We start from the raw sequence: 20,441 nt of genomic DNA on the forward strand, positions 1-20,441 counted from the left end.
TCCTTCCCGCTCTGACACGGATGACACGTGGTTAATGACCTCGCGCGCGTTCAAGTTCAACAGTGCGTGACAGGGAATGGGGAAAGGTGCAGCTGACTCATATCACCAAATCATATCGTTTCCTTGCGGCCCGGTGGTTGGGGACCGCTGCACTAGAGAACACATTAATTTAATTTTCTTCAATTTTTAACCCATCACTGAGCAAACCTCCTAAAAACTAATCCGAGGATTGTATTTATCCTTAATTCAGTTACCTCCTACAGACAACTATAGTGAAAGAAAAAGAGGAAGGATACATCAAAGAGAATAATGTTCAGTTCTTACACTCATCACACAACAAGGAGCAGCATTTAAATCAGATGATGATCATTAAATAGACCATTATATTCTAATACTGCTGGCCTGTGGTGTAGTGGGTTCAAATCCGGCCAACTCCTTGCATGTTTTCCATCCATGCTGGGTTGAGTGTCCAGCTTGCAACTCAGCCTCGTAAAAAACAGATAAAAATACTAAAGAAATGGCAAGGTTGCCACACAAGGTGCGGAAGGGAATAACAATGTAACAATTCTAATTTACAATGCAGAATAATAAGCAAATCTTGAGGAAAAGTGATTAGACTTTGCAAAACCACAGAAGATAATCACACAAGATACAGGCCACTCCTTTCTTGTTTAGGGGAATAAATAAAATACTAAAGTTTATGAGGCATCATAACCAATGCAATTATTTGTTCAGAACAAGATATTTTCGTGAAAAGCTGTAACTAACAATCGAGAATTTGTGGTTACAGCTTTTATGTCCATATTCAATATAAATTGTAACTTCATCACCCCATTTCAGTTTTTCCTATCTCCATAACTTCAATAGTTATCATTGATCAACAGGAAGCCAGTGCTGCAGTCTCTTTACTAACATTATTGTTATTTTGTACATGACTTCTTTCTCAACAATTGGTTATGGAAATACTGTGGCTGATATACGTTTGTACATTTACACACCCTCTGAACCTAATGAATCACAATAAAAAAGAAACAACTATAATGTAGCCAATTCATATTAACCACTGATATTCAACTGAGGTTAAAACTCATTGTGTGACTGTTAGGTTTACTCAGTATTATGCTGACCGGTAAATTGCATGCCTGCTGAAGTTTCCAGCAAGCTTATCCCACCCAAGGGAAAACAGATACAATTTGGTGCATGCAGGTTAACTAAGGAAGCACTTTAGTAAGCACTTTAGGAATTCTGCAGATGCTGGAAATTCAAGCAACACACATCAAAGTTGCTAGTGAACGCAGCAGGCCAGGCAGCATCTCTAGGAAGAGGTACAGTCGACGTTTCAGGCCGAGACCCTTCGTCAGGACTAACTGAAGGAAGAGTTAGTTAAGAGATTTGAAAGTGGGAGGGGGAGGGGGAGATCCAAAATGATAGGAGAAGACAGGAGGGGGAGGGATGGAGCCAAGAGCTGGACAGGTGATTGGCAAAAGGGATACGAGAGGATCATGGGACAGGAGGTCCAGGAAGAAAGACTGGGGGGGGGGGGAACCCAGAGGATGGGCAAGGGGTATATTCAGAGGGACAGAGGGAGAAAAAGGAGAGCGAGAGAAAGAATGTGTGTATAAAAATAAATAACAGATGGGGTACGAGGGGGAGGTGGGGCATTAGCGGAAGTTAGAGAAGTCGATGTTCATGCCATCAGGTTGGAGGCTACCCAGACGGAATATAAGGTGTTGTTCCTTCAACCTGAGTGTGGCTTCATCTTTACAGTAGAGGAGGCCGTGGATAGACATGTCAGAATGGGAATGGGATGTGGAATTAAAATGTGTGGCCACTGGGAGATCCTGCTTTCTCTGGCGGATAGAGCGTAGGTGTTCAGCAAAGCAGTCTCCCAGTCTGCGTCGGGTCTCGCTCAGGGGATCTCCCATCCACTGCTACCAACCTTATAGTTCCCACACCTCGCACTTCCCGTTTCTACCTCCTACCCAAGATCCACAAACCTGCCTGTCCTGGCCGAACTATTGTCTCAGCTTGCTCCTGCCCCCACTGAACTCGTTTCTGCATACCTCGACACGGTTTTATCCCCCCTTGTTCAATCCCTTCCTACCTATGTTTGTGACACTTCTCACGCTCTTAAACTTTTCGATGATTTTAAGTTCCCTGGCCCCCAACGCTATATTTTCACCATGGATGTCCAGTCCCTATATACTTCCATCCCCCATCAGGAAGGTCTCAAAGCTCTACGCTTCTTTTTGGATTCCAGACCTAATCAGTTCCCCTCTACTACCACTCTGCTCCGTCTAGCGGAATTAGTCCTTACTCTTAATAATTTCTCCTTTGGCTCCTCCCACTTCCTCCAAACTAAAGGTGTAGCTATGAGCACCTGTATGGGTCCTAGCTATGCCTGCCTTTTTGTTGGCTTGTGGAACAACCTATGTTCCGTGCCTATTCTGGTATCTGTCCCCCACTTTTCCTTTGCTGCATTGATGACTGCATTGGCGCTGCTTCCTGCACGCATGCAGAGCTCGTTGACTTTATTAACTTTGCCTCCAACTTTCACCCTGCCCTCAAGTTTACCTGGTCCATTTCCGACGCCTCCCTCCCCTTTCTAGATCTTTCTGTCTCTGTCTCTGGAGACAGCTTATCCACTGGTGTCTACTATAAGTCTACTGACTCTCACAGCTATCTGGACTATTCCTCTTCTCACCCTGTCTCTTGCAAAAACGCCATCCCCTTCTTGCAATTCCTCCGTCTCCGCCGCATCTGCTCTTAGGATGAGGCTTTTCATTCTAGGACGAGGGAGATGTCCTCCTTTTTTAAAGAAAGGGGCTTCCCTTCCTCCACTATCAACTCTGCTCTTAAATGCATCTCCCCCATTTCACGTACATCTGCTCTCACTCCATCCTCCCGCCACCCCACTAGGAATAGGGTTCCCCTGGTCCTCACCTACCACCCCACCAGCCTCCGGGTCCAAAATATATTCTCCATAACTTCCGCCTTTGCTGAACACCTATGCTCTGTCTGCCAGAGAAAGCAGGATCTCCCAGTGGCCACACATTTTAATGCCACGTCCCATTCCCATTCTGACATGTCTATCCATGGCCTCCTCTACTGTAAAGATGAAGCTACACTCAGGTTGGAGGAACAACACCTTATATTCCGTCTGGGTAGACTCCAACCTGATGGCATGAACATCGACTTCTCTAACTTCCACTAATGCCCCACTTCCCCCTCGTACCCCATCTGTTATTTATTTTTATACACACATTCTTTCTCTCACTCTCCTTTTTCTCCCTCTGTCCCTCTGAATATACCCCTTGCCCATCCTCTGGGTTCCCCCCCCCACCGTCTTTCTTCCCGGACCTCCTGTCCCATGATCCTCTCATAACCCTTTTGCCAATCACCTGTCCAGCTCTTGGCTCCATCCCTCCTCCTCCTGCCTTCTCCTATCATTTTGGATCTCCCCCTCCCACTCCCACTTTCAAATCTCTTACTCACTCTTCCTTCAGTTAGTCCTGACGAAGGGTCTTGGCCTGAAACGTCGACTGTACCTCTTCCTACAGCTGCTGCCTGGCCCGCTGCGTTCACCAGCAACTTTGATGTGTGTCACTTTAGTAAGATTAAGTTTCTAGAAAGGATACAGAAGAAAATTACTATTGATGGGCAAAGGGCCTCATACACTAATGTTTCTACAATTGTCTGATTCACATATTTTACAATGTTACACAATTTAGTGACAATATCAACTCAAGAAAATAGTTGTTTTATTAAATGGGGAATCAGTGTAATCAAAATGTACCAAAAATAACATGCAGTCTATGTACAGCAGAACACTCTGCATATAAAACATATTTGAGACCTTGGGAGAGATGGTTGACATTGCTTTCGTTCAACAGCAGCAGAAACTGGAACAGTTGCTCTAAGCACCAAGTTAAGCACAAGAGGCATGGGGAATATTGAGCAGGAGAAAAGAAACCCGATGCTGGTGACAAATTCGTGATCATTATCAAAGAAAAATTGACAATGGGCCACATAAAGGAGATATTGTAGCGGTGTGCTACACACAGCGCTAGAATAACCACACGGAGTCGGTGAATTGGAGTTGCGATAAAGAGATTTATTCAAACTTCGCGGCCTGCTTTAAAGCCTTCCCGTTCCCGCCCTCCCTGGGCGGGACTGCTGTGGGGAATGCATATTCCCAGACCCTTTCCGCGCGCGGGATTTTCCCCCTGCTGGTGAAGATGGCCTGGCGCCCTTTCTGGGGCCGGCCCTCTGCCTGCGCGCGTTGTTGTGAGCCGGTTCGTGGGTGCCAGAAAGTGGGTCGCCACATAACCCGCCCCCCCAGAACCGGCGATACCTCCCCCAATGTCCACAGTCTGGATCGGCCTCTGTTTGGGGGGGTCTGCCCCTGCGCCGCGGTGCCTGAGCCCGGACCGGCTGCGCCAAGTCCACATGGGCCGGTTTGAGTCGGTCCACCATGAAAACCTCCTCTCTCCCCTCAATGTCCAGCACGAACGTGGACCCGTTGTTCCTGATCACCTTGAACGGCCCCTCGTAGGGCAGCTGTAGTGGTGCCCGGTGTCCGCCCCATCGTACAAAAAGAAACTTACAGTTCTGCAGGTCTTTGGGTACGCAGGTCGGGCTCTGTCCGTGCTGTGAAGTGGGGATGGGGGCCAGGTTACCGAGCCTCTCACGTAGTCTGTCCAGGACTGCTGTGGGTTCTTCCTCTTGCCCCCTTGGGGCTGGTATGAACTCTCCTGGGACGACCAGGGGTGCGCCGTACACCAACTCGGCTGATGAGGTGTGCAGATCCTCTTTGGGCGCCGTGCGGATTCCGAGCAGGACCCAGGGAAGCTCGTCCACCCAGTTAGGCCCCTCCAGGCGGGCCATGAGAGCCGACTTCAGGTGACGGTGGAAACGCTCCACTAGTCCGTTCGACTGTGGGTGGTAGGCAGTTGTGTGGTGTATCTGAGATCCTAAAAGGCTGGCCATAGCCGACCACAGGCTGGAGGTGAACTGGGCGCCCCTGTCAGAGGTAATGTGGGCCGGTACCCCGAAGCGGGCTACCCAGGTTGCAATCAGTGCTTGGGCGCAGGATTCGGAGGTGGTGTCGGTGAGCGGGACTACCTCTGGCCATCTGGTGAAACGGTCTACCATAGTTAGGAGATACCGCGCTCCTTGTGACACTGGCAGGGGCCCCACGATATCCACATGAATGTGGTCCAACCTCCGGCAGGTGGGTTCGAACCGCTGCGGCGGAGCCTTGGTATGCCGCTGCACCTTGGCCGTTTGGCACTACATGCACGTTTTGGCCCATTCACTGACCTGTTTACGCAGTCCATGCCACACGAACCTGTTGGCGACCAGCCGGACGGTTGTCCTGATGGAGGGGTGCGCTAAGTTGTGAATGGACTCGAAAACCCGCCGGCGCCAGGCTGCTGGAACGACGGGGCGGGGTTGGCCGGTAGCTACGTCACATAGTGGGGTCCTCTCACCTGGGCCTACGGGGAGGTTTTGGAGCTGCAAACCGGAGACTGCAGTCCTGTAACTGGGGATCTCAGCGTCTGCCTGCTGTGCCTCTGCCAGCGCTGCATAGTCCACCCCCTGGGACAGGGCCTGTATGGTAGGTCTGGAAAGTGCGTCCGCCACGACGTTGTCCTTTCCAGAGACATGCCGGATGTCCGTCGTGTACTCGGAGATGTAGGACAGATTTCGCTGCTGGCGGGACGACCAGGGGTCAGACACCTTCGTGAGCACAAAGGTAAGCGGTTTGTGGTCTGTGAACGCGATGAAGGGTCTACCTTCTAAGAAGTACCTGAATGCCGGATTGCCAGGTATAGTGCCAATAGCTCCCGGTCGAAAGCACTGTATTTGAGTTCAGGTGGTTGTAGGTGTTTGCTGAAGAACGCCAGGGGTTGCCAGCGACCCTCGATGAGTTGTTCCAGCACTCTGCTGACTGCTGTGTTGGATGCGTCCACCGTGAGGGCAGTAGGAACGTCCGTTCTGGGGTGCACTAGTATCACGGCATTTGCCAAGGCTTCTTTGGTTTTAACGAAAGCGGCTGCAGCCTCTTCGTCCCAGGTAATGTCCTTGCCCTTACCCGACATCAGAGTGAACAGGGGGCGAATGGTTCGGGCTGCTGAGGGGAGGAAACGGTGGTAGAAATTCACTATACCCATGAATTCCTGCAGGCCTTTGATTGTGTTGGGTCGGGGGAAGTGGCGGACCGCGTCTACCTTGGCGGGCAGCGGGGTTGCCCCGTCTTTAGTAATCCTGTGGCCCAGGAATTCGATGGTGCCAAGTCCGAACTGGCATTTGGCCGGGTTGATTGTAAGGCCGACTTCGCTCAGGCGGGAGTAGAGCTGGCGGAGGTGGGACAGATGCTCCTGCCGACTACTGCTGGCTATGAGGATGTCGTCCAAATAGATGAATGCAAAGTCCAGGTCGCGTCCCACTGCGTCCATTAGCCGCTGGAACGTCTGTGCGGCATTCTTTAGACCAAATGGCATTCGGAGGAATTCGAAAAGTCCAAACGGGGTGATGAGTGCTGTTTTGGGGATGTCGTCTGGAAGTACCAGGATTTGATGGTATCCCCGGACGAGGTCTACCTTGGAAAAGATCCTTGCGCCGTGTAGGTTTGCTGCAAAGACTTGAATGTGTGGCACAGGGTAGCGGTCTGGCGTTGTAGCCTCATTCAGTCTGCGGTAGTCACCGCGTGGTCTCCAGCCCCCCCCCCCCGTTGCTTTGGGCACCATGTGCAGGGAGGAGGCCCATGGGCTGTTGGACCGTCGTATGATCCCCGATTCCTCCATCTTCTTGAACTCCTCCTTCGCCAGTCGGAGCTGGTCCGGGGGGAAGCCTTCGAGCACGGGCGTGGAGGGGTGGTCCCTGGGTCGGGATGTGGTGCTGTACTCTGTGTCTGGGCATGGCTGCCGTGAACTGCGGTGTCAGTGCTGCTGGGAAATCCACCAGGACCCTGGTGAATTCATCGTTGGACAGCGTGATGGAGTCCAGGTGTGGGGCTGGCAACTTTGCTTCACCCAGGGAGAACGTTTGAAAAGTCTTGGCGTGGACTAGTCGCTTCCCTTGCAGGTCGACCAGCAGGCTGTGGGCTCACAGAAAATCCGCCCCCAGGAGTGGTTGGGCCACGGCGGCCAGTGTGAAATCTCACGTGAACCGGCTGGAGCTGAACTGTAGCCGCATCATGCGGGTGCCGTAGGTTCGTATTGTGCTGCCATTTGCGGCCCTCAGGGTGGGTCTGGGTTCTCTGTTGCAGGTGTCGTAACACGTTGGAGGTAAAACGCTGATCTCCGCTCCGGTGTCGACCAAAAATCGGCGTCCTGACTGCTTGTCCCAGACGTACAGGAGGCTGTCCTGATGGCCAGCCGCCGTAGCCATCAGCGGCGGCTGGCCCTGGCGTTTCCCGGGAATTTGCAGGGTGGTCTACAGCGGTGGGCCTCTGTGCCCCATCGCTGGTGGTAGAGGCGCCATTGTTCATTGGGCTCTGCTGCCGGGCCTGGTCTGGTCTGTTGTTGGGCACGTGGCTTGGTGGTCTGTGCGATGTACGCCCCTCTCTCCTTCTTGGCATTCCACAACACATCTGCTCGGGCCGCCACCTCCCGGGGGTCGCTGAAATCTGTGTCGGACAGCAGCAGGCATATGTCCTCGGGCAGTTGCTCTAGGAACGCCTGCTCAAACATGAGGCAGGGTTTATGTCCTTCAGCTAGGGCCAGCATTTTGTTCATTAATGCTGACAACGGCCTGTCTCCCAAACCATCCAGGTGCATTAAGCGGCGTGCTCATTTGCGCCGTGAGAGTCCTAAAGTCCTTATGAGCAGGGCTTTGAATGCTGTGTATTTGCCATTCTCCGGGGGCGACTGTATAAACTCCTCAACTTGTGCAGCAGTCTCTTGGTTGAGTGAGCTCAGCACGTAGTAGTAGCGAGTGGACTCCGAGGTTATCTGCCGAATGTGGAATTGTGCTTCTGCCTGTTCCAACCACAGACGGGATCTCAGCGGCCAAAAGTTTGGCAGTTGTAACGAATCTGCGTGAACAGATGCGGCGTCGGTCATCTCTGGCCCAAATATCATTCGGGCCGTCAGGGTCACCAAATTGTAGCGGTGTGCTACACACAGCGCTAGAATAACCACACGGTGAGTTGGAGTTGTGATAAAGCGATTTATTCAAACTTCGCCGCCTGCTTTAAAGCCTTCCCGTTCCCGCCCTCCCTGGGGCGGGACTACCGTGGGGAATGCATATTCCCAGACCCTTTCCGCGCGGGATTTTCCCCCTGCTGGTGAAGATGGCCTGGCGCCCTTTTTGGGGCCGGCCCTCTGCCTGCCGCGCTGTTTCGTGAGCCGGTTCGTGGGGGCTAGAAAATGGGTCGCCACAATATAAATGTAGGTGACAAAACTTAGTTAATGAAGTAAATTATAAGAAGCATTTCAGAGGTGGAAAGAGAAGTAGGGAGCCAAAGAGGTTTTGAGATGAGGAGGAAGTTGATATGTGCAGAGGAATTCATATTTGATCAGCTTTGATAGGTGCATGAAGAGATATATTATGGACTTACCAATATGTCAAATAGCAAGAGGTGGTTTGAGGGCCTCTGCCCTGCTGGTAACTTCCTTCTCACAACTCTCTTTAACCTTTGGGACAGTGGAATCTCGGACCTTGGCAGGTTATGGTATAATTGTCAATGATGGAGGTATGCCAACATTTTGAAAAGTTGCAGAGAACTGAAGGAGTGCTTTAACAAGAAGGATTTTAAAACCATGACATTGCTTATAGTACCCATTTTACTAAACAGAACAGAAAATAATTTCCTCTCCAACATCAATAACCAAATATACACAGCATCATAAACAAAGGAGATTCTTCAAATGCTGGATGCTGCTGATGAATAAACGTCAACTGTTCATTCCCCTCCACAGATGCTGCCTGACTTGCTGAGTTCCTGCAGCAATTTGTATGTGTTACTCTACACAGTTGTGCTTCTTGCAAACTAATCAATGCTACCAATGAGCTTCGGAACATGTCTCACCTTTCTAAAATAATCTCATCTAAGTAATTTTTTTTAGAAGCCTAATTACCAACCTGTCAGATGAGAAAGGCAAGGATGTCAAAGAAAGACATACAAAGACTAGCCAATTAGCAGGCATCTATGAATCTTAATGGCAACGCTGCCATTGAATATAAAGGACTGGCACCCGGAGTGGGGGCGGGGGTGGTGGTCTTTCTTTTCTCATCATGCTTCAATGCAAAGTAGCTGCAGGTCTGTTAATGAAGTACTTTCAAAATTACTCAGCTGGTTAGTCTTTAAGACTGTGTTCTTAGGTTTTATAAATTCAGAGTATTATTAGTGTGTTATCTGAATAAAGTTTCAATACTTTGGATTTGCTCCAATTATGTCAGCTGTCATTTTTTTATCCAGAATATTTAACGGAATACTTATCATCCATCCAGAGTACCTATTGACAATCTTCTGTTTCTCAAAGTCATCAATCACTGACTTCATCCACTTCTTCTGATGGACATCAATAGGCCAACTTGGGTAAATGACACAGTAGGTGAATGTGCCAGACATACAGGTCCTGTGTGACAAATTAGGTATCCACACCACTAAGCTGAGGCCCTAAAAAGTTTAATATTGAGAAATTGGAGAACCTGGACAATGACATTGAAATAAATTGACCCTACATTGTGTAATACGTGGAACACACATACATTGTATCACGCAACATCATTTAAATTCCAAAACTGTACAAGTGCTTTTGAAGTTTCATCATAAATAGTTTAATTAGAAAAAAAACTGAACAAAAATCAATGGTTAGCTATTTGCACATTAATCTTCTAAAACATACATTTCAATCTTTGTCTGAATAGATTCTCTCCTGTTTATTTACATCTTAGTTTGCGAATCTATATGTAAATCAGAATAAAAGTTGAACCTCAACCATATCTTAAAAAGGTGTCTGTACAAAAATATCCAAAAAATGATAATATAAATATATTATAAGCACAGGAGATATACAATTTAGAATCGTCACTCAAAGTGCTCTAACCCAATTTTCCTGCTCTTTCTTTCTCAATAATTTTCAAGTGTTCATGTAATTAGCTTGTAAGAATTCCTCAAATGCTGTGATATTTATAGGAGCTATGCATCTGTTTTCTAGCTGCATCTGTCCAAATGTCTTTTAAACATTGTAACTGCAACTGCTTCTACCAGGTCCTCTGGCAGCTTGTTCCACATACCTGCCACCTTCTGCGTCAAGAGTATTCCCCCCGCCCCCCCCCCCCCCCCACAACCCCGGTCCCTTTAAATGTTGTTGCTTTCACCTTAAATCAAGGCAAGACCCAAAACACCCGATCATTCCAGGAACATCACTGAAGATATGTCCAGAAGCATCAATAGATGTATGTACACAGTACTCTGTTACTCTGTTTGAAAGATTATGACCATTCACCTTATCCATGCCCCACATGAATCTAATAATCCCTTTTAAGGTCACCCCTCAGACTCTGTTACTCCTGCAAAAGTTCAAGCCTATCCAGTCTCTCTTTATACAAGTCATACCTTCCAGTCCCAGTAACATTCTCGTGAATCTTTTCTGTATCCTTTCCAGTTTAATGACATCCTTCCTATACCTAGGGAATTTACTCTTAGGTATTGTATTGCCACCATCTTGTACCCAGTGCCCTGTCCAATGAAGCCAAGTGTGCCAAATGCCTTCTTCACACTCTGACTATATTTGTTACCACTTTCAGGGAACAATGTACTTGTCCCCCTAGCCCTCTCTGTTCTACAGCACTCTCCAGGGCTCTTTCTGATCGTTGAGAGGTATGAGGTAAATACTATCTGCTATTCCTTGACCCACTTTCCCAGCTGATCTAGATCCCATATTAATCACAGATAACCTTCACCGTACACTAGGCCATCAATTTTTCTGTCATCCACAAATTTACTAACCTTGCCAACTACATTCCCAGCCAAATTGTTAACATATATGGCAAACAACAGGAACCCAGCATTGACCCTATGGCACACCACTGGTCACAGGAGACCAACTTGAAAATCAACCCTGTACTACCACCCACTGCCCTGTTCCAATCCAGTTTTATGCCCTCTTGGCTAGTTCATGTGATCTAACTTTCCAGACCAGCCTACCATGCAGGATCCTGTGAAAGGCCTTGTTAATGACCTGCTCTCATTTAACCTCTTGCTGACCACTTCAAAAAGCACAATCAAATTCCTGAGACAAAATTTTCCACGCACAAAGCCATAATGACGACCCCTAATCAACTAAATTCTGATGGATCCTGTTTCTCAAAGGCACAACATTAGCCATCTCTCACTCTACCTATACCTTACCCTTGGCTATTAATGATACAAATTTCTCTGCCAGCATCCCAGCAATTTCTTCACAGCTTTCCACAATGTTCTAGGATACACCTGGTCAGGTTTGAGTAGTTTATTAATCTTTATGTGCTTTAAGACCACTAGTACTTTATCTTTCATAGTGTGCCTGTTTCAAGACATCACTGTCCTCTTTCCCAAATTCCCAGCTTCCATAGCCTTCTCCATGAGAAATATTTATTTAAGACCTTGCCCCTTCCCACTGCTGTCTGTAAGAAGTTTCTATGTTCTCCCCGTGACCGCATGGGTTTCCTCCAGGTGCTCCGGTCTCCAAAGACCGGTTGGTTGGTTAATTGGTCATTGTTCATTGTCCCGTGATTAGGTTAGGGTTAAATCAGGGGATTGCTGGGCAGTGCAGCTTGAAGGGCCAGAAGGGCCTATTCTGCATGTATCTCAATAAATAAATAACTAAATATCCTGTGGCTCCACACACAGATGATCACACATTGATTGTAAAGGAGCCCTATTCTCTCCATACGCTTTTCCTCTTGAAATATTTATTGAAAGTCTTAGGATTCTCCTTTTCTTATCTACCAAAGCTACGACATGTCCTCCTTTAGCCCTCCTGACTTCCTCTTCCCACAGCATAATGGGAAATAAAAATGTCCAACAAAATGACCAGCTCCAAAGCACTATGACCAACGTACATGCCAGAAATGTTAGTACTAGAAGCAAGTGATTTGGCTTGACCATGTCAGCAGTACAGACAACAATCAGCTAAATAAGAGAGCCTGTATAGTGAATTTGAAGAACACAATAATAAGGATCACTGTTCTAAACTCTGCAGCAAGGACAGCATCCTTGTGGCAGATGATGATGCAGATTAGATCCATCTTGGCATAAAACAATATAACAAAGAAATATGGACATCAAATTGGCAGATCCCCTCGACCCAATGTGTTGAAACTGATCTCTATTATCAGTAATAGATATACTTGTCATTATTGCTTGGACAAGATGAGAAAAAGTGAATCAAATTTAGATTAACAGCATTTAGCTGGAGATTTGCTTTAATGCCCAACTACCAAATTAACAGAGTTCCAATCTCATATTGTTTGGTCCATTTATTTTAAATTATGTTTCTCTCCTTTTCAATCTGAAGTCCCTACATTCCAAATACCAGTCCCTGAGTGGAGACCTACTTTGTGGTCTCTGCTAATGTCAATCTTGTCCCTGCGTAAGTGACGCGAGAAACAGTCTTGAGTGACTCCTCCCTGAGACTGTCCTTCAAGGAATTATCAAAACTCTATTACTACTACTATTTGTCTTCTCCCACTCAAAGGCACAACTGCAATAAAAAAACTACTTTAAAGGATAGCCATTAATATGCATTTCACTACCTGTGTTACTGGTAGGCTATTACACCATCTCCTTAAATCACTTCAGTAGCTGTAATTGATAGTTTCCATTAATGTGGAAAATGCAACATTATTTTAGAGAAGAACATTAGCCAGGAATCAGTGTTTCCCTCCTGTATGTATTTTTGAAAATTCTAGTGTTAGAGTTTTAGTTGGAAATTACCTGACACACTTTAAAGGTCCATAGATATGTTTCCAGTGCAATTATTTTCATTTCTTCTGCAATCCTTTCCTTCAACATGACCATCTCTTATCCTTTATCCACCAAGTAATCAGGGCAGAAATACACTGTATTCAATTCAAAATCTCAGGAGCAAGCAATTTGGGACAAAGGCAGAGCAAGAGGCATTAGGTTGAGCAAGTAGTCTCAATGTGAAGCTTTATCATCTAATTACTGATATATTTTCTAATCCTAATGCCTTATTGTTTTCTAAACTGTGGAAATTTACTGAAATAAGATTACCACTGCAAGCTGAGCAAAATTACACCCTGGCATAACCAATTGTTCATACAAGTCAACTCTTTCTTTGCGTTATTCAAAGTGGATAGCAGCACAGAAGTTAATTTTTACACTGGGAGAGAATTGGGGACATTTGTATCACAGAACCACAGTGTTTTACTTGCCCAACCCATACCCTTGCCATTTGAAATACTGGTATAAGGCCAGTGTTTTTGTGCTTGTAAGTGCAAAGCTGGACCGGCGCCAAAATAGCGTATTTCAACCAGTCTATCACTACTCATCCAGAGAAAGATATGTTAACATTCCTGTTAGGCAACATGGCAAAGACAACAGTTTGTTACATGCTGAATCAATATGCCTCTGGCTCTGTTACCAGCGTTATTTTAGCTCCAGATAGAAACACCTTGTGGATCATCCAGCTTTTGAATTTTCTTTGTGTGGCACAATCGGGATCCACTTAAACTGTGCTTACATTTACTTCTGTCTCAGTCATGGCCAGACCACACATCATCGTTGCCTAGACTTGGCTATCATCCTGGTCCCTGAACTGTGAACGGCTTGACACGTTAAGGTAGTCCACACCCAAATGGCTCAGTGGAGGTGGAGTATATGAAGATGTTGCAGCATCAGACTTCTCCATTGTTCTGCCATATTGCATAGGATCTGAATGACCAAGACTGTTAATACCACTAGGTGACGTTGTTTCACTGGAAAAAAAAAGAATATTGTGATTACAACAAGTGTAACTATTTGCACTGAAATACTACCTTTAATGTTACAAAAAGTTCTAATATACTTTATAGATGTGTTTAAAATGGAAGCATGTTAGAAGGGTGAGTAAACGCTAGTTAAAGCTTATAGGACTTAATAGAGGATCTTACGAGAAAAGGGAAGAGTAAGTGAGTTATGATTGGAACTCTAGAGCACAAAACCAGAGTTAGAAGAGCAGGATGCTCTTGAAGTGTTTGTCGGGCTGCAAGAAGCCATGTGATTATGAAAGGATAAGATATCCACAGAAAAAGAGAGCAGATGCGTTTACATAGCACCACTTATGATCTCAAGACCTCCCAAAGGATTTCACAACTATTGGTTTTTAAGTGTAACCACATGCACATGAATTTTGTGCATGTTAAGCTTCTGGAATAATGATAGATAAACTGTTTTCACTGATGCTGTTTGAGGGTTAAATATTAGCCAGGCTGAGAGAAGCGAATAATAGATGATAAAATCAAGTCACAGGAAAGGAAAGTGTGGGAAGAAGTCACAGCAAGGAATTGGAGGAAAATAAATAATTACTTCATACATAATTAGTTGAATCAATGGGAACAATGCATGCACCTCTATTTCTAGCTCAAAAGAAATGAGGCAAAGTCAACCGCCTTTTCATTTAGCAAAGATTAAAGAGTAAACTTGGGAATTTGTAGGTTAATGTGACCATCAGTAACCAAACTGTTGGATGGTGGGCATGGTTTGTTTGTGGAAAGAGTTAATTTTCCACTTGACATCTTTGATTTTCCAATTATTTTGTTGGAAGATGGGTGCACAGAGAAACAGGATAATTGTATTCATTTTTGTTAGTAGTATAATTAATTCAAAGTTCATGGATTAAGTTGGGAATTAATTACTGAGAATATACTTGATCTTAGTGCAACATAGCTTAAAAAGAGATTAGTTAATGTTCCATTTCACAAACATTACTCAGTGATCTCTGTAATAAAATACAGATTGGATTTATTGTGATGCTTTGCATACTATCTAATACATCATATGGATTAAACATATGGCTCATAGGTCTATTAGCCATTGGGAAGGGATGGAAACTAACGATTAAAATAATATCTATTTATTCATAGTACCGTGTTGAAGGTGGGAAGTTGTCATTTATTACAGAGGTGTCACTGTACAGAAACTTGCAAGGCTCGTCAGCAAAGGATACAGATAAACTGTCATGTTGGTGTAACTTGCCAGGATCCTATTAGGAAAGTACAAACAAAATATAAAGCTCATGACGACAGTGAAGACAGCGAAGAAGTGGTATTCCCACTATACTATTAAACATAACAGCATTCCATGACTGGCATATACAGTCTACTACAACCCTTTACTCATAAGAACAATGCTATAATTTCCTAGGCATGACATAAAACCATTTTTAAATGAGTCCAGTGCCATACATACATCCTTTGTAAGGCCACTTCTGTTGAGAGCAGCTCAAGTGAAATGGCCCTTACATATTTATTCCACATTCTGTGCAAATGCGAAGTGTAAAAGAAAAAGAGCAGTTATTCGAGTGAAGTCCCCATGGGAAGCTGGGAGGTATATGTTTCAAGATTCATTATTGTTTAATGTCATTTCCAGTACATATGTGTAAAGAAGAATGAAATAATTATTACTCCAGATCTAATGCAGTTGAAAAAACACAATAAGATAAAGAAGATAAAAAATACACAATAAATATAAATACACAAGATAGCTTATATACATAGATTGATTGTATGCCCATAAAGTGATGCTAGCACAGGAGCGTCTGTACATAAAGTGGCTCTGTCAGGAAATGATAAAGTAGTGGTGGTGGGGGCTGTGGAGGGGTGGGTTAGTGGGTGGAGGTGTTGATCAGCCTTACCGTTTGGAGAAAGTCACTGTTTTCGAGTCTGGTGATCCTGGCATGGATGCTATGTAGCCTCCTCCCTGATGGGAGTGGGACAAACAGTTCATGAGCAGTGTGGGGGGACAATGTGGTTCAGGTCTTGGGGGAATGATCAAATCATAGGGTCTTCATTGTAGGATTGGTGGGGATGGTGGGTTGTTTTTCACCACTGGATAATGAAATAGGGTGAGCTATGTGGGAAGGCTAGAAGAAACTCAATTAAGGAGCCTTACCCAAGTTCAGTTCCCAGTACCAAGCCGAGACCTGCTCTGGGCAAGCCCCTTTAAATTACATTGCTGAAGATAATAAAGTGTTAATAAAACTTTGTTGTTTCAGCTTGACCAATGACACGTGCAATCACAATATGGACTCATTTCCTCCATGTTGCATGGGGAATGACAACATTAATTGTGTACCTGACATGGAAAATGCATAGTTGGTGCAATTTACAATGTACAACGGGAAGTCACTGATCAAATTTTCAGAGGAATATGACCAGAAAGAACTGTAAATGTATACCACTTCAGGGGGGAAAAAATTCGAAGCCATAATAAAACAATTAGTTTCTAATGGGATTTGTAAGCAAATATCTAAAAAAATCAAGGAATTATTTTTGTAGTTCAGGGAGATAGATTGTAATAATGATTCACTTGGCTTCTGTTGAGTCTATTTAGCACGGCTAAGATACCACTTAATGGCAACTGTGAATACAGGACACATGCACATTATAAGTATGCATGGTATTGACAGTTCTGAGATATTAATAATGACTCCTTTTCAATTCGTAGAACCATACAAGGGAAGCTGATACATGAACCTTAACGACATTATCCAATAGTCTGTGCACTTTTCACAGACAAATAGAGTCATAGAGCTATATGGCACGGATTCAGGCCCTTCGGCCCAATGGATCTATATTCACCCAGCCAAACCCAATTTCCTGTTTGGCTCCATACTCCCCGAGACCCAACCTCCAAGCACCTATTCAAGTGCTTTTTAAATTATACTATTGTAGCTGCTTTAACCACTCGCAGTTCATTCCATATACTTACTACTCTGCATGAAAAAGTTGCTCTTCAGGTCCCTTATAAACCCTAAACCTATGCTCCCTAGTTTAGGGCTCCTTGAGGAAAAAACGGTTACCATCCATCTTATCTACTATGCCTCTCATAATTTTAAATATTTCTGTAAAGTTGCTCTGTTTTATATGATGTATTGTGCAACATATTGTTTTTTTTTATTTGAGGATTGTCAGAGTATTGGGTTTGATTTCTGAGGGGGCATGATTTCAAGAGAAAAATCTGTATGTATATACTGTACGTAATAGTTTGATTTGCTAATAAGCACTGGCCTTTGGATTCACAACAGCATATCTGTCATCTTCTATGTGTAGAAGGTAGGTAGCAGAATGTTTTGGTGTTGCAAACCTGTCTTTGAAGCCACCAAACAACAGGAATTCTGCAATGTTGGAAATTCAAGCAACACACATCAAAGTTGCTGGTGAACGCAGCAGGCCAGGCAGCATCTCTAGGAAGAGGTACAGTCGACGTTTCAGGCCGAGACCCTTTGTCAGGACCTCGTCCTAGAGATGCTGCCTGGCCTGCTGCGTTCACCAGCAACTTTGATGTTTGAAGCCACCATTCAGCATTCACCACCTAGGTATGCCTGACGAATTGTGAGATTTTCCCTTCACAAACTGCGCAAACAGGAGTAAGATTGCACTGATGCCATGACATTGGAAAGGTACAAAGGCAGCTTAAGGCTTATAATTCACTGGTCTCATTGGAATTGAAAGAAAAAATGTGAAATGGTTGGACAGTGCAGGAAACTCTGCATCACGTACCGTCTGAATCACTTTCAGAGAGTTCTCCAGTGACCCAAGCCGTTCACTCAACTTCATTGTCTCGTCTTGAAGTTGTTTGTTCTCCTCTTCTAAAGAGCTAATCCTAGAAAATGAATGATAGGCAGATGATCAATATCCGCTGCACAGGTGTCAGGCAAGTAGCCTGAATTATGTTTATTTCTCTTCTTCCTTATGCCCACAGTTTTCACCCTCAACGTCACCTTTTGTTAAAAGATGTCACATATTGCTGGAGTACCCCCTCAAGAACGCAGTTATTATTGACTATTCTTCACATGCAAGTCTAGATGGTGAATGTCTAAAAATAATTAACACACTTTGGCACAATTTAATTCTCACCCAATATCCACATACATAGCAGGCATTACCAAGTGATGATCAGGCTAGCTAATGCCTTTCTTCCAAAAACAACGGGTGCTGAGACCAATGTCTTGGCCTCAACTGTGAGAAGCTGACTGGCATCAAACAACGTAGACTGAGATTAGATGTGGGATCTTCATATATTGAAATTAGCTAGGGAGAGTTGTATACTTAGTCAGCTCCTTCATGGGCATCTTCAAGGAGCGATGCCTCAAAAAGATGGTGTCCATCATTAAAGAACCCCATCACCCCCATGACATGACCTCTTATTGCTACCATCAGGAAGAAGGTACAGAAACCTAAAGGCACACACACACACACACACACACACAAAATGATTCAGGAACAACTTCTTCCCCTCCGCCATCCGATTTCTGAATGGACATTGAACCCATGAAAACTACCTCACTGCAATTTTTTTTTTCAATTTTTGCACTATTTATTTAATTTAACTATTTAATATATATTCTTACTTTAATTCACAGTTTCTTTTCTCTATTACTATGTATTGCATTGCACTGCTACCGCAAAATTAACAAATTTCATGACATACGCTGGTAATATGAAACCTGATGCTGATTCTGATGTGCGGCAACATATGTCACAGGTGAATCATTTATTATGCATCTATACCTGCTTGCTTCACTAGCCAACATCCTCTCCAAGCTTTAAATTGAACAACAGAATAGGGAAAACACAGATTCTCTGCCATCTATCTTAATGGATGAAAAGAGAGGCAAAAAAAATGGACGTTTCAAATGCAAAGAAATCATTCTACTTTGTACGTAACAACTAATCTACCTTCAATTTTAGACTTGAACTTGTTACTTTCACTGGGGCTGTTCCTTAGGGCAAAAAATGGGCTGCTACAGCCTGATTGTGGAAGGACCAGTCTGCTTGAACCATTAATATTTCTTTTTCCAACACTGTCCAACCCCAAGACACGAATAGCAACAGCATGCCCTTGCCAGTTGTCTCAAAATTTCAACCATTATCTTGGAACTCCTTCTCTTTTATATATTAAGATTTTCATTGTATTTCTCTTCATAATACAAAGGCAAGAACTGCTATCATGATGTCACCAGTGTTACTCCCAACATAAAGATGGCAGCACAGTCTGGCAACGGGCTTTTCATTCCTGCTGCTAAGAACTTCAGTCCCATTGTACCACCTGATTATGGACTACACTTCAATACGGCACCTTAGATAATTAAAGTGCAGCAAACAATTCTTTTTACAAGTCACTAACATGTTTTCAATCCCAAATCTGAATAAAAAAATGCTTCAGTCAAATGTTAAACAGTCTTCATACCAACACACTCATACTTACATCAATCTGTTATTCAACCAATTATCTTTCCCGTCTCCACTCCTTAAGCAGCAAATTTGTATTGAATTACAGCCTCCCATAACCTTACCAGCTTTACTAGTTCTGGTCAACTATTATATCATAGGTGCATTACCAAAATATTCCTATTGGCTACTCACTAATGTTCCTACATTTTAGCCTATACTGGACAGCATTCAGAATCAGGAATTGCTAATATGTTTGCTGTTTTTTTCAGCCAAGGAAAACTGAGGCTAGATGTAGCCACAGATACTGTGGCTATGATCAACTAACTTCATGCTGACCAGGAATCAAACAATTCACACAACTTCTCAGCAGTATGGGCAGTAGATATCAAAGACTTGCTATTTTCTCAATCAATTTACACAAGCATATTTTGCCCTCATATCTGTTGTGGAGAGCGATATGTTGGATGTGGAGGCTCATGGGGTGATAGGAAAGGATATAAGGGACTCTATCACTGTTAAGGTGGTGGGAAAATGGGGTGAACGTGGATGCTGAGGAAATGGAGGAAATGTGCGAGATGCAGCATCAATGGTGGAGGAACAGAAACCCTGTTCCCTGAAGAAGGAGGACATGTCCTGGAAAGGAAAGCCTCAATCTGGGAACAGATGCGTCAGAGATGAAGGAACTGAAAAAAGGAAATTGCATTTTTACAGGAGATAGGGTGGGAATCGGTAGGCTTATAAAAGATGTTGGTCAATAGTTTGTCTCCATAAATGGAGACGGAGAAATCAAGAAAGGGGAGGGAGGTGTCAGAAATGGACCATGAATTTAAGGCCAGGTGAAGGTTGGAGACAAAGTTCAGTTCAACATGGGTGCATGAAGCAGCACCAATGCAGTCTTAGAACATGGACTCTTCAATGTAGCTAAAGAAAAGGCAGGCATAGCTGGGGCCCATGCAGGTGCCCATTGCTACCCCAAGTCTGGAGAAAGTGGGAGACGCTGAAGGAAAAATTGATGAGGGTGAGGACCAGTTCCACCCAACGAAGGAGGG

At 44.5% G+C, this 20,441-nt stretch overlaps 1 protein-coding gene across 2 annotated transcripts in view; it reads right to left on the minus strand.

Annotated features, from left to right (window-relative positions):
* Nucleotides 1–10,312: 10,312 nt before the first annotated feature.
* The window catches only part of LOC140188596 (uncharacterized), a 124,923-nt gene continuing 114,794 nt past the window's right edge, over nucleotides 10,313–20,441 (minus strand). For both annotated transcript variants that reach the window (XM_072245026.1, XM_072245025.1), the window contains 3 exons: nucleotides 17,719–17,821; nucleotides 15,085–15,200; nucleotides 10,313–13,935 (listed from right to left, as the gene is read on the minus strand). In XM_072245026.1, the coding sequence (XP_072101127.1) occupies nucleotides 13,746–13,935; nucleotides 15,085–15,200; nucleotides 17,719–17,821 (409 nt within the window). In that variant the 3' untranslated portion in view covers nucleotides 10,313–13,745. The remainder of the gene's footprint in view (nucleotides 13,936–15,084; nucleotides 15,201–17,718; nucleotides 17,822–20,441) is intronic.

Source organism: Mobula birostris, chromosome 27 (assembly GCF_030028105.1).
Source record: "Mobula birostris isolate sMobBir1 chromosome 27, sMobBir1.hap1, whole genome shotgun sequence".
NCBI lineage: Eukaryota > Metazoa > Chordata > Chondrichthyes > Myliobatiformes > Myliobatidae > Mobula > Mobula birostris.